General features: G+C 35.0%; 1 protein-coding gene across 4 annotated transcripts in view; it reads right to left on the reverse strand.

Moving 5' to 3' along the window:
- LOC136832024 (cryptochrome-1-like) overlaps positions 1-14,344 on the reverse strand; it is a 368,545-nt gene that overhangs the window by 205,669 nt on the left and 148,532 nt on the right. For all 4 annotated transcript variants that reach the window (XM_067092517.1, XM_067092516.1, XM_067092515.1 and 1 more), the window contains one exon: positions 1,996-2,132. In XM_067092517.1, the coding sequence (XP_066948618.1) occupies positions 1,996-2,132 (137 nt within the window). The remainder of the gene's footprint in view (positions 1-1,995; positions 2,133-14,344) is intronic.

Genomic DNA, 14,344 nt, shown 5'->3' on the forward strand with positions numbered 1-14,344 from the left:
GCTGTGGAACTGACCTCCCTCATGATTCTTTGCTGCCTCCTGTGTTGAAGGGAGATGATGATCATGACAAAGCTAATGCTAGTCCCCTCCAGGAAACACCATCACCTAAGAATAGGCCAAGGATCTTGGATCCTTCTGGGCATCTGAAGACAGCATCACTTCATTGTCTTCAAACAGCTAATGCTATCAGGGAGACAGAAACGCACAGACATACTGCTGTGTATGCTACAAGAGTGGCAAATACAGACACCTCATATTAGTGTAGCAAGTGCCAGATGGCTCTCTACATGTGGGGGGCTGCTTCAAGAGGTACCAACCCTCCAGAGGTGCTGGTCAATGCCCTCTTCAAAGAGGAAGGGGGTGTGGCCAGATAATGTAGCCATGCCTTTGCAATTTACTTCAGCCTTTGCAACAAGACATTTCTCGGCTGTGTTTAACCAGCTTGTTATAGGTACAACTCATTTCTTTTGCAAGCACCTCTTGAAGGAATTACTCACACCAGCAATCAAGATAATGATTATTTTTGGTGTGTGCCTGCTATTTTTTATACATACATGGCATCCATGTATATTTTTGTATATTAATACATATTCATTCTATAATTAATTTATCATTTTTTTACAGAAAATGTAATGCCAGTTTGTCATCATTTTTTTGCATTTCCCTTGTTATAATGACAATTGTTTGCACTGCAATAATTAGATAATTTATCTGGGTGTATTTTGGAGCAAAAAAAAAAAAACTATCACATATCCTTTTTTGGGGGCCAAATTTTTTGGGGGAACTTGCAAAATTTTCTCATATCTCCCAACTTTACTCATTATTTCATATACATAAATTTTTGGGATCTTTTTCTATGTCGTTGTAGAGTGTAAAGAGTTTTTGAGCATATTGCAAAGGTGAGTGCCACTTCATGAAAAATGCCAAGCTACTCTGTCATTCATTTTTTCACATCTCTCCAGTCATAATTATAACTTTTCGCATAGCAATAATTACATAGTTTATCTGGGTGTATTCTTGAACAAAACTTAAAACTATTGCAAATAACTTTTTTGGCATATTTGGGTGTGTGGGGGGGGGTTTAAGTGCTAAATTTCCTCATATCTTCTAACTTCTATTCATTATTTCATATACATAAAGTTTTTTGGGGCCTTCTTTCATGTCACTGTATAGAGTAATCATTCATTTGGAGAATGAATCCAAACTAAGTAGTCTACTTTGAAAATTTGTCCTTTGAACAAAAAATGTAAACATTTGTTTGCCATCGCTGAGGGCCATTTCCCAAAGGTGCCTGGTCAAAGTCACAGGTATTAAAGGAATTAATTTTACATTGGTAAAATAAACTAGTTATGCCTGTAAGAGTCCTATTCAATTAAGATGCAAATTATTCCAATTCCTCAACAGAGATTGATTACTGGAAGTTTAAAACAAACATGAAGAAACAAAAAAAGATGTAAAAAGCTTACCAAGTGTACTGATAAATGAAGGTGACTGACCTTAGATAAAATGGTATAAAAATACTACAGGATTGGTAAATAAGGGCAACTTAGACAATATGGAACAAAAAGAGAGAGAGAGAGAGAGAGAGAGAGAGAGAGAGAGAGAGAGAAGAGAGAGAGAGAGAAGAGAGAGAGAGAGAGAGAGAGAGAACAAAGGACAGATGTGACCAGTTGGAAAAACAACAGTATACACAGAAATTCAAAAGACCAGATGTCTAAAACAAAAAAAAAAAAAAGATGTAAAATGTTAATGCTGATAAATGATGATGACCTTAAATGGCTCCTACAACCCAGAACAAAGGACAATATTCTAACAACAGCACAACAAAAGACCTGAAACAGATGGCATTAATATCAGATTACTTGAAGACGAAAGAATTCTTAAAAAAAAAAAGACTCAACTCATTACTAGACAACATTTTCAGGCACTACCTTAATGATATAGGATACATAAAAGCAAGATCAAATAATAAACAAAAATTAAATACAATGTTACCGAAATGCATCTTCTTCTACTCTTAAACGCTCTTCTAAATGTTTCAGGGCAGCAGTTTCTCCACCTACATATGGACAGGCCTCCTCACACTCTTGGAAAAACCCAAGCTCCTCAGGAGTTGGGATTTTGGGACACAACTGCAAGAAAACAATACAATGTCTCTGTCACCGATATTCAAAGCAGAAAACCACTGTTACAATGCACCAATAATGCTCATTGTCATGACGGGAAAAGCATGTGCTTGGAACCTGTAATTTTGATGCATGCTAATACATAGAAGCCAAGTGCACAATGCTACAAATCATAATTCTAAGCAATCCGTCATGGAATTGGTTGTCTCAACTATATGAACCCTTTCTGAAATATAGTTTTGCAGTTATGAGGGATTTCCCACAACCACCCAAACAAACTTCAGCGAACCGTTTGTATTTTGTCAGTACAATATGCCGATTGCTAAAATATTTTACAATATATTTGACTAAAATTGACTATTTTCCTGCTGACACAAGACAACCAAGTCTCTTGGTTCAAGTTACACTGCAATAGACCAGCCAACTGTCTGACTACTCCAACTTTAGAAGCTGGTTTCTAAAAACATAACTTCAAATCATTACTTTCTTATTTTTCAACCTAAAACGTTAATATCTCACACAACATGCACAAACTAGCTTTACACACTTAATGGGAATGATATACACTTTCCTCTAGACTGTCCATAATGTTGGTCTGTAAATGTTGTCAAATGACTTCTTGTAATAAAAAAAAAGTCATCAGAAAGGGAATTTTGAAATTCTGTATATTATTACATGCTCGTGACACACACACACACACACATATATATGTGTATGAATATTTATGTATATATACATATATATTGATGTATATATATACATCACATCAATACATATATATATATATATATATATATATATATATATATATATATATATATATATATATATATATATATATATATATATATATACAGTGATATATATATATTTATATTTATATATATTATAATATATATTATACGGCTTCACTGCGCCACATCGCATTTTCAATTTTTTCAGAAATATTCATCGAAAAATTAAAATTAAAAAGTACCGCCATATCGGCAGCCATATTATGGAAAAACAGCTATGTTTCATCATGTTACGCGAGAAGAACGGCTTAGACTGACGCCAAGGACTGGAAGCCAGTATATACCCACAGGCACTCGGACAAGGCACGTGATTGGTACACAAGAGAATATCTTATCACTGTTGATGTTTCATCTTTAATCACTGTAAAAATAATTAAAATCCGAATTTCATATGTAAGCAACTCAAGGATACTGTATACTCTCTCATCCCCAGCTTGTCAAGTCAAGACTTAGTCTCGTCCCAATACAAGCTACTGTGCTGCACACACCAGCTCTCTCTCTCTCTCTCTCTCTCTCTCTCTCTCTCTCTCTCTCTCTCTCTCTCTCTCTCTCTCAATGAAATATGAATTACTGTATCATAAACTTCTATGTACAAAATTAAAAATAATTTCATTGATAAATTTGTTTCTTTTAGCAACTAAAAAATTATTTTCCTAATTCTTCCAGTAGTAGTGAGCAGCTTCAGTCAGCTGATTCTCAGAAAGTAAACATTACAAATATGGGTTGATCTTTTTTTTGTTTATGCATATTATGGTGATAGGAGATCAAAATAGTAATACAGTGTTTAAGTGCATAGGAAGTGTTTATAACAGTGTGGGAAAGGCTAATAGTGTGGGAAAGGTTTATAAGAGTGTGGGGAGGGTTTATAAAGCCTTTAAATATATATGTATATAGTAAATAATGAAATAAATACAAGGTCGCTACTTCATTAAATAAATAAATATGCTGTTAGTACTTCATGGAATTTCAATTATCATGGCTGGTCTTGGAACCTATCTCCTTTGATAAACGAGGGTCACTGTATATATATATCATGAGCAAGTAACAATACACAGGATTTCAAAATTTCCTTTCTAATGACTTTTTTTATGATATATATATATATATATATATATATATATATATATATATATATATATATATATATATATATATATATATATATATATATATATATATATATATATATATATATATATATATATATATATATATATATATATATATATATATATATATATATATATATATATATATATATTAGTTCCTCATTTGACGGGTCGATATCATAATCAGCTAGCACTCAGCTGGGCCTGCGTTTGACTCTCTGGCCGGCCAATGAAGAATTAGAAGAATTTATTTCTGGTGATAGAAATTCATTTCTCGGTATAATGTTATTCAGGTTCCAAAATAAGCTGCAGGACTCGTTGCTAGGTAACCAATTGGTTCTTAGCCACGTAAAATAAGTCTAATCCTTCGGGCCAGCCCTAGGAGAGCTGTTAATCAGCTCAGTGGTCTGGTAAGGTATACTTAACTTTATATATATATATATATATATATATATATATATATATATATATATATATATATATATATATATATATATATATATATATATATATATATATATATATAATTTATATATGTAAATATATAAATATATATATAATACATATATATATATAATATATATATTATATATATATATATATATATATATATATATATATATATATATATATATATATATATATATATATATATATATATATATATATATATATATATATCATATCGAACTTATATAGGTTATTTCAGAACTATATAGGGTGAATTTTACATAGTTTTCGCGTGGGCATATAAAAAATGCTAATAAATGCTTATTTAAAGTTTAAACATATAAATATGACATAATCATGCTCCTAAATATCAAGTTAACTTTTAAATAAATTAAAGTTACTGTAATTTCATATAAAGTTAGCTGAATACATTACCCTTAAAAAAAGAAATAAATGGTTTATATAAAAACTTAGATTTGGAAGAAATTAATCTCTCTCTATCTCTCTCTCTCTCTCCTTCAACCGATGATATATTTTTTAGAATTGTCTCAACCTCTTTTAACAACTTCTTTATTCTACGTCTCTTTCTCTGTTCTGGAATGCTTTTCATGAACAAACAGTGTTTTTTATTTTGACTAATATAACTCTTAGTTATTGTGGCTCTAAAAATGTTTTAAATGCTTATTTGCAACACTAGTGCATTTACACTAAATATGATAATACATGTCAAATTATATCAATTTAAACTATTTTAACTATACAATTAAGGTTACTGAGAATTATTAAGTTTTAAAAGTTAGTGCTAACTATGAACGAACGAATGAGATGAAAAGAAAGAAGAGAAGAAATGGAGAGAGAGAAAACTTAGATTTAAGAGAGTAATTATTTATCAATCATTACGGACACTCTCTCTCTCTCTAACTCGGGAGAGAGAGAGAGAGAGAGAGAGAGAGAGAGAGAGAGAGTATTGTCCTTCTTGAAATATCACAGTTATATTATTTATGAATTATTCTGAGAGAGAGATGAGAGAGAGAAGAAAGAGAGTTTTATTTAGATATATAACTCTTAATTCAGTATTAAACTAACTATTAAATGTTTAAAGTTACTGTATTTTCATTTAAGTTTAGACTTTAATTTACACTAAAAAAAGAAATAAATGGGTGAAATTCCCCATTCAATTTTTAAAGTCTCAACCTTGTTTTTCTTTATTCTGTCACTTTCTCTTTGTTCTGCAATGCTCTATGTCTCTCTGTTTTAGAACGGAGCATTTACAGTTTGTAAACGGTACAGGTAAAATTAGATCACTTCAAAATTATCTACTGTGCAGTTAAAGACATACAGAGAAACAGTGCTGTAATACGTAGGTTGGCTAACTTCGAACGATAGAGAGAGAGATAGAGAGAGAGAGAGAGAGAGAGAGAGAGAGATAACAGTTGTCCTTACTTAAGAGTGTGAAATTTTTTATTAATTATTATGGATGCACATACACACACACAGAGAGAGAGAGAGAGAGAATTACAAAAAAAACTTGACCAATGATTAGCAACACTCCCCTTCTTATCATGCTAAATGACATGTCTGAGAGCTTTTGCCTTCCACCTTCTTACAAAAGACGAGGGAAGAATTTGTTTGTTCAAAATAATACAAATTTTGTAATTACAGTTTATTATTAATATTATTATTATTATTGGAAAGAGAAACCCACAAGATTCCTGTGTATAACTTGTTTACTTGTAAATATTTACATGTTACTTTTAAACTCAAGTACTTTCAGGTCCTAACTGTGACCCTTTTTCAAGAGATGAGGTAGTCAGGCTGGTTCAAGGCCCAGCAATCTTCTGGAACTTCTTCTCCCTGTGCTGTCATTTATATGATGGCTGTCCTGGTTTCCATTCTTTTGAGAGTTGTTAATCTCCTCCCGTCGGTCTGACATCCTGATTTGATGGTCAGTGGTATTAACCCTTGTGGTATGTGAGTAAGTACCATTGGTCTGTTGGGCAGGAGACCTAACCTCCAGGTCAGAAGGGTCGATCTTAGCTTCTTTTAATATTAAAGATCGGCTTATGGGATCTTCTGAGGTAAATCCTTTGTTTCCTTCTATCACTTTAATCTGTCTGATGAGTGCCCCTTCCACTACCCTCCTATGACTGATGTTATTGTTTTTGTATATAAGCCTACTGTTTTTAAAATCCATCCTATGGTCCTTTTCCCAACAATGCCTAGCTATAGCACTCCCCTCTGAGAGAGAGGAGTGACGTGGAAATTAGGTTATGTAGGACGTAATAGGGTGTGTTCCAATAATCTGGGAAGAGTTAGGATAGTAGCATTGGTTGCCAACTAAGGTATTTTCGATCCCCTTGGGGAGAGAGACGGCAACGCACGATCAATTACTAGTGGCTTTGTGTGATAAGTGGGTGTGTTTATGGGTCGAGAGACGTGTGTGCATGTATTTCTTCTATTTCAGATTGGGAATTGGTTTCTAGGTACTTTTGCAACGCAGGTTATTGAAGACAGAGAGGGTTTATTACCTAAATGTTCTCTTTGTGTTGGCTGTAGTGAGGAACAAGAAGAGAACAAGGAGGTTCAAGGGCGATCAAGTGTTTATTTTTCAATCGCATGTGCATGTTAGTCAGAGCAGGTGTCTACACTTGGTAAAATAGTGTACAATATAGGTATGCTCCAAAGAGACTTATATTACAAGGAAATTACAATAGTTAGCAGTTAGGGTGTGTCTTTTTGGCTGATATACTGGTTATCTTTGATGACTAAAGCAGTTTTTTTTTTCGAAACAATCGCACACTGTTATCGAGTTAGGGCGGTGACGTTTTGGTGATGCCATTGAGAGTGAGTTGATGCAGTTATCCTGCTGCTATCCCATTCTCTGTGAGCCCATTTTCTTTGTGTGGGTGGACTACAGCATTTCTGCTTCATCGTTCGTAGTTGGCATTTAGAATTTTTTTTTTTATGGTTCGCATCTGCTGTTAGGGTGACTTCATTGTTCACATTTGGCATTTAGAATTTAATTTAATGGTTCGCATTTGCATTAATGTTGTGAGTTTGCTGAATTTTTACTTTTTTTTTCCTTTCTTTTTTCCTTTCTTTTTCTCTTTCTACCTTTGGCCCATTTTCTTTGAATTTGGAGGGTTATTGTTCTGATGGCGGAGGCAAACAAAGATAAGGATAAAGTTCAAATTTACTTCATCGGGTTTTGCCAGTTGGCTGGTTGATGACGTTCTTCCAGTTCCCCTCGAAATTTTTATTCAAATTTTTAACTGCCAAGAAAATAACAGATGGGGTAGAAGCTTTCAATGAAGCAAAAGGCTTCCTTAGTTTAGTTATCGGACAACGTTGCCGGAGTCATCACTTTTTGAAGTGTAGGACCAGGGACGATCTTAAGGATTTTTTGAGGGCATCATACAGAACAGCTGGAGCTGGCAATGCAGTTTGAGATCTCAGAGCTCTTTTCAAGGTCCGTGAAGGCCAGGATTCACTGGTCACAAGATGTTTTCATGCTATGAGGGATTTTTTGAAGAAGTTGAGAAACTCTGGTTGGGTAAATGGAGGCTCTATTACAATAGAGAATCTTGGGAAATTATTATTGCAATATGCGTGGATCCTGAATGATGCCCCTGATGCTATTGAAAATAGTTTTGACAAGGAAATGAAAGGGGTTCAGATGAGAATTTCTCTAAGGCACACATCACGGGTTGCCGAAATCTTCGGGGTTATTCAAAGCATCATACACAGAGTAATTCTGACTCCACAGTTATGAGGTCTGGCCAAGACAGAGGATGGTAAGACTTCTGAGGGTTCAGGATCCCCAAGGGGGTTGTTATAACTGTAATAGGCAGGGCCATACAAGTTTTGTAGGGTGAAATATTGTGGTGCCTGCATATCACGGTTGGGTTTTGCCCATTTCTTAAACAGAATGAGTCTAGAGGCATTCAGAGCACTGCAAAAGGTAAGAGAATCATCAAGGGTTTTTGGGAGCCTTATCAAGCAAAATTTTTGGTGGATTGAGCAGCAAAAAGGGAAGATATAAAAGAGGTTATCTCTTGTAATATAGGACTTTAGGGGGAACCCCCAGAGGTGAAGCCAGTGGTAAAACGGCCTGTGTATGGGGTGGGTGTGAGTATTTTTATAGATACAGGCACCTCTATTAATTTGATGAATTATGAGTTGTTCCAATCGATGCTTTCAGATCATTCTTTGAGACCTGCAAAAGAAACAGTATGTGATCTCCAAGCAAATAGGTTACGGGCTATGGGATACGTAGATGTGGATTTTATCTCTTGGGGTAGAACTTTTACAGAACCATTTTTGGTTATACAAGAGGCTGCTTTGGGGAATACTTTGTTACTGGGTCATCCAGCGTGTCGGAGACGCAAAATCTCGGTTCAAACAGGTATAACTGTTGGAGTACCTGGTGTTTCTGTGCCTTACGAGGGGATGGATGTGAGTGGAGTGGATGATGGTAATGGATCGGGTGTACGTGAGAATTTGCGGGTGGATTCTGAACATGTTTCGGTGGGTAAGAAGTGTTATAATGGGGTTTTGTCGGATGATGTGGTTCTTGGTGAAAGTTCGAGTGAAAGGAGTGCATAAATCCAGACAGGTATGTGGATGAGTGTAGCGAAAAGCTGAAAGGGGTTAACATTTAGAGGTTCTTAGGAGGCTTAGGTTAGCAGGTTTGAAGATAAAACTAGCTAAGGGTAATTTTCTGAAGAAGCAGATAGTATATTTGGGTCATGTCATTTCTAAGGAGGGTGCTAAAGTGAATGAGAATAAAGTTAGGGCAATTGTAGATTTTGCTACTCCCAAGAATAAGAAACAGATTTGGTCTTTCTTAGGCATGGCTGGATTTTTTGTAGATTTGTTAAACGTTTTTCTACTTTAGTGGCTCCTTTAAAGATGTCCTTGGGGATGATGTGCAGTTTGTATGGGGTGATGGGCAGCAATCAGCTTTTCAGAATATTAAGGATGTCTTAGTGAATCCCCCCATGTTAAAATTTCCTGATTTGGAATGTCTTTTCACACTGGTGACAGATGCCAGTCATGATGGTATGGGGGTCTGCCTTATGCAGAAGTTCGATGGAAGACTGTCCGATTGCATTTTACAGCAGGAAGTTTAAGACACAGGGTAGTAATGAGTGGCTATGGTTGGAAGTGGGCAAAGATGCCTTTGCCGTAGTGTCTAGTTTGATTAATTTTAATATGTTATTGATGGGCAATCAAGTAGAGGTTCTTACAGATCATAAGCCATTGTTGGATCTTTTCGATAAGCTGGATCTTTCTCCTAAAAGAGCTAGGTGGTATCTGACAATCAGGGATTTTGATGCCAAGCTTAGGTATACAGAGGGCAGAGACAATGTTGTAACGGACGCCCTAGGTAGAAGTTTTTCTGATACAGATGGTACTCATGTATGTTATGTACCTGGAGACTGCATGGACTGGGATATTATTAGAATCTAAACAGGATGAGGATGAGATTTTGACAGACGCAAAAGCGTTTCTTAGAGGGGAATTAGTTAGGACTTTTGATGACTTTTACAGGGTAATTTGTTAGTTAGGAAGATTAGGTACAGACTGAGAAACAGTGAGGAAAAGGGTGATATGATGTAAATAGTTGTTCCTAGGAGTTTAGTGTCTACAGTTCTAGATATTATTCACTGTAGGTCTGGCAGTGAGCATTTGGGTATTGAGAAGACGCATCAGAATATTCGGGGACCACTCTTTTGGTAGAATATGCTCACATCAGTGGAAGACTTTGTGAGAGGTTGTTCAGTTTGTAATGCATGTAAGCCATCGAGGCTCGTTTCTTGTAAACTGGGTTCATTTCCTATTCCCAGCAGACCTTTTTCTAGGGTCTATATGGACCTGTTATCCAATTTCTGTGAATCTAGTTATGGCCACAGGCACCTATTGGTGCTTGTTGAAGAATAACTACGCGTGTCTAATGTATGTTTTTTGGGGGGACTGGCACATCCTCTCAGGGAAAGTCCTCCGAAAAAAACGTACGTTGGACACACTTCTACAACGTTAAAAAGACGTCTACGGGCCCATCGTAATAACGGAGCCATCCGACAACACTACGTCGATCATCACAATTGAAAACCGACGACTCAGGAACTAGTGGAGAATACCATCATCATCTATATGGGGTAAAATCTCCACCGACTAATCATAGCAGAATCGGTCTGAATTTTATTACAAAGACCGACCCTGAACCGCCAACTGGAAGCAGAAAGATCGCTCCCATCTTGTAGGCGGCCAATGTCATCCAGCACCGGAAGAGCAAATAACTCAAATAATGACAACGACATTTCTTGAATCATGTCTCTCTCTCTCTCTCTCTTTCTCTCATCTCTCTCTCTCTCTCTCTCTCTCTCTCTTTTAATCCTCCCCACCTCCTCTGTTCCTTACCCTTCATCCTTTCCCCATAGTCCATATCCCCGCACCCCTATTTCAATTTTTGTTTGTTGCCTAACAACCAGCACACATGGTTTTGGTTTACATTACAGTTCATCTAAAAATTGCTGATTATTGTAAATCTTTTTATAATATAATATTTTTGTACAACTTAACCCTTAAACGCCTACAGGACGTATCATACGTCGACTAAAATTGTCTGTTGGGTGCCAAGTGGACATACAGTATCGACTACAAAAATTTCAACCTTCGGTCAACTTTGACTCGACCGTAAATGGTCGAAAAATGCAATTGTAAGCTAAAACTCTTACATTCTAGAAATATTCAATCATGTACCTTCATTTTACAACAAATTGGAAGTCTCTAGCACAATATTTCAATTTATGGTGAATTTTGAAAAAACTTTTTCTTACTGTGAATGTAACTCAGCCAAAATTTAGAAATTCTTTCGTCATTTTGTCGTAATTTTTGCACTGTTCTATATTAGCCTGTTACATAAAGTTTTATATGTGAAAATGTGCGCAATTTCATGTAAAATACAGCAAAATACAACCCATGGTTGTAGCTTTTATCAGTTTGGAAATATTTTCATATAAACCACGATAACTGCCAAAATTTCAACCTTCAGTCAACTTTGACAGACTAAAAATGGTCATAAAACGCAATTGTAAGCTATAACTCTTACATTCTAGTAATATTCAATCATTTACCTTCATTTTGCAACCAATTGGAAGTCTCTAGCACAATATTTCGATTTATGGTGAATTTTTGAAAAACAACTTACGTCCATGCCAGAAAAACGTTGTCGTAATGTTTGCACCGTTTATATTAGTCGTTACATAAAGTTTTATATGGAAATGTGTGCAATTTCATGTAGAATACAACAGAAAATAACTCATGGTTGTAGCTTTTATCAGTTTTGAAATATTTTCATATAAATACGATAACTGCCAAATTTTTCAACGGTCTTTAACTGCTTTTCGAAAATGGTAAAAACGCAATTATAAGCTAAAACTCTTACATTCTAGTAATATTCAATCATGTACCTTCATTTTGCAGCAAACTGGAAGTCTCTAGCACAATATTTCAATTTATGGTGAATTTCTGAAAAAAAAAAACTCTCTCGGCCGAACATCTCAGAAATTCTTTTCGGCGTTATCGTAATGTTTGCATCCCTTTTATATATGAAAATGTGCACAATACATGTAGAATACAACAGAAAATAGCTCATGGTTGTAGCTTTTATCAGTTTTGAAATATTTTCACATAAATCACGATAACTGCCAAAATTTCAACCTTCGGTCAACTTTAACTCGACCGAAATGGTCAAAAAACGCAATTGTAAGCTAAAACTCTTACATTCTAGTAATATTCAATCATTTACCTTCATTTTGCAATAAATTGGAAGTCTCTAGCACAATATTTCGATTTATGGTGAATTTTTTAAAAAACTTTCCTTTCCGATATTTCGGCGAATATCTCAGAAATTCTTTATTTAATATTTTCACCATTTTATATTAGTCGTTACATAAAGTTTTATATATGAAAATGTGCGCAATTTCATGTACAATACAATGAAAATAACTCATGGTTGTAGCTTTTATCAGTTTTGAAATATTTTCATATAAACAGATAAATCAAATCAACTTTAAATTTTTAATAAGCTAAAACATTACAGTCTAGTAATATTCAATCAATTAGCTTCATTTTTCAACAAACGGGAAGTCTCTCACAATATTTCGATTTATTGAATTTTTGAAAAAACATTTTTATGTCCTGATCGAATTCATGCATCATTTTGTGATAATATTTTCACGTTCTTTGATCATTTTAAAATTTGTTATATACCAAAATCATTAATTTTGAACAATACAAAGAAAAACAAAATAATCTGTTAGCTTTAACTGTTTTGCTCACTCGTGATTGTATAAAATTATATATGAAAAATTTTTTGCCCGCTGTCATATATGTCAATATATATGATAATGATATTTTTCATTTCTGATGGTTGCATACTAAACTTCAGGCAATGACAAAAAAATTGAGCCAAAATGAACTCTTAATCTTAAAAACTAAGCGTGCTGTGATTTTTTAAAAAACTTTTTCCGTTGTAATAACTCCAGGTCGGGAACTGGAGACATTTTTGTAAATAGAACTCTCTAGGCGTTTAAGGGTTAAATACAGTCAAAATAATTTTTGCACTTCATTTTGATTGTATTGTATTTAAATGTATTTACTGTTAATGATTTTACGCTCAATATAAGTAAACTCAACCACTGGGTCTATAGGACATCCTATATGACTCTGCCAACTGTTATTTCAATATATGACAATCTAAACTTTAGTTGCTATCAAAATTGACACCCCACAGAAGGAAACTACCTGCAATAAGCAATTTGAGTCCTTACCAAATGGCTACCCAGACTCACCTGGTTTCAAGGGTAGTGGGTTAATTTGGCCTTTCTTAGCAACACTCACTTCAGGATGTCACGTCCCTGCCTACACAATTTAGGGTAGAAGACACTCTTTAGCCTTGGCAGGCAACTCTCTTTAGGAGGAGGACATTCCGAAATCAAACCAGTGGGTAGAAGGGACCCTTTAACCTTGGTAGGCAACACTTACAAGATATGGCTGCTCTGAATAAAAACCTTGTTCTCCAACCTTGGCTTGGACTGTGCCATAGCCACTGTACTGTGGCCTTCAATGGTCTTGGGTTTGAGTTTCCTTGCCTGAGAGTACAATCAGGCATTTATCTCTTTTTTGTTCACTTTCCTGTTTTTTCGAATGTGTCGCTTGGTGGATTATCAGTAAAGTGCCTTTGTCGTTACTTAATCTTTTCCTTCTGAGCATTTTATAATTTCTAAATCTATCCTGACTGTCCTCCCACAGCTGTTGTGGCAAACTTGGCAGATTTCTTATTTGTTTTACGAGGTTTGCCGACCAGTTGCTTCTGGCGCTTTTTTTCAGTGACATACGGTCGTGTTTATTTATACTCTCAACAGAATTTTTGTAAATAATGTAAATACTGTTGTTGTTGATGGTATTGTTCTGCTGATTCTTACTATGTTACTGTTGTTATGAGTCTACTTAGTAGTTTTGCTACTGATTTTATGTTGTTAATTGCAATTCTTTCGGGAGACACTGAGCTGGACCCTGGGCCTGTTGCTCATTACAGTATGAAAAATTGCAAAGTACTCTACTCAAATATCTGAGGCTTAAGGTCAAATTTTCTTGATCTTCAGAGTTGTGCCCTTAACTAGGATTTGATGTTTTTATCTGAGACTCTTGTAAATAGTAACAAGTCAGAGGTTGAGTTTTTAACCACGGGGTTTGACAGCCCTGATTTTATTTACCGTTGCAACATCCCATATGCGCAAGGTATGGCTGTACAGTATACACTAAGTCTGGACGACCTAATTATTGTCAGAAAAATTTG

This window comes from Macrobrachium rosenbergii, chromosome 49, assembly GCF_040412425.1.
Source record: "Macrobrachium rosenbergii isolate ZJJX-2024 chromosome 49, ASM4041242v1, whole genome shotgun sequence".
Taxonomy (NCBI): Eukaryota; Metazoa; Arthropoda; class Malacostraca; order Decapoda; family Palaemonidae; genus Macrobrachium; species Macrobrachium rosenbergii.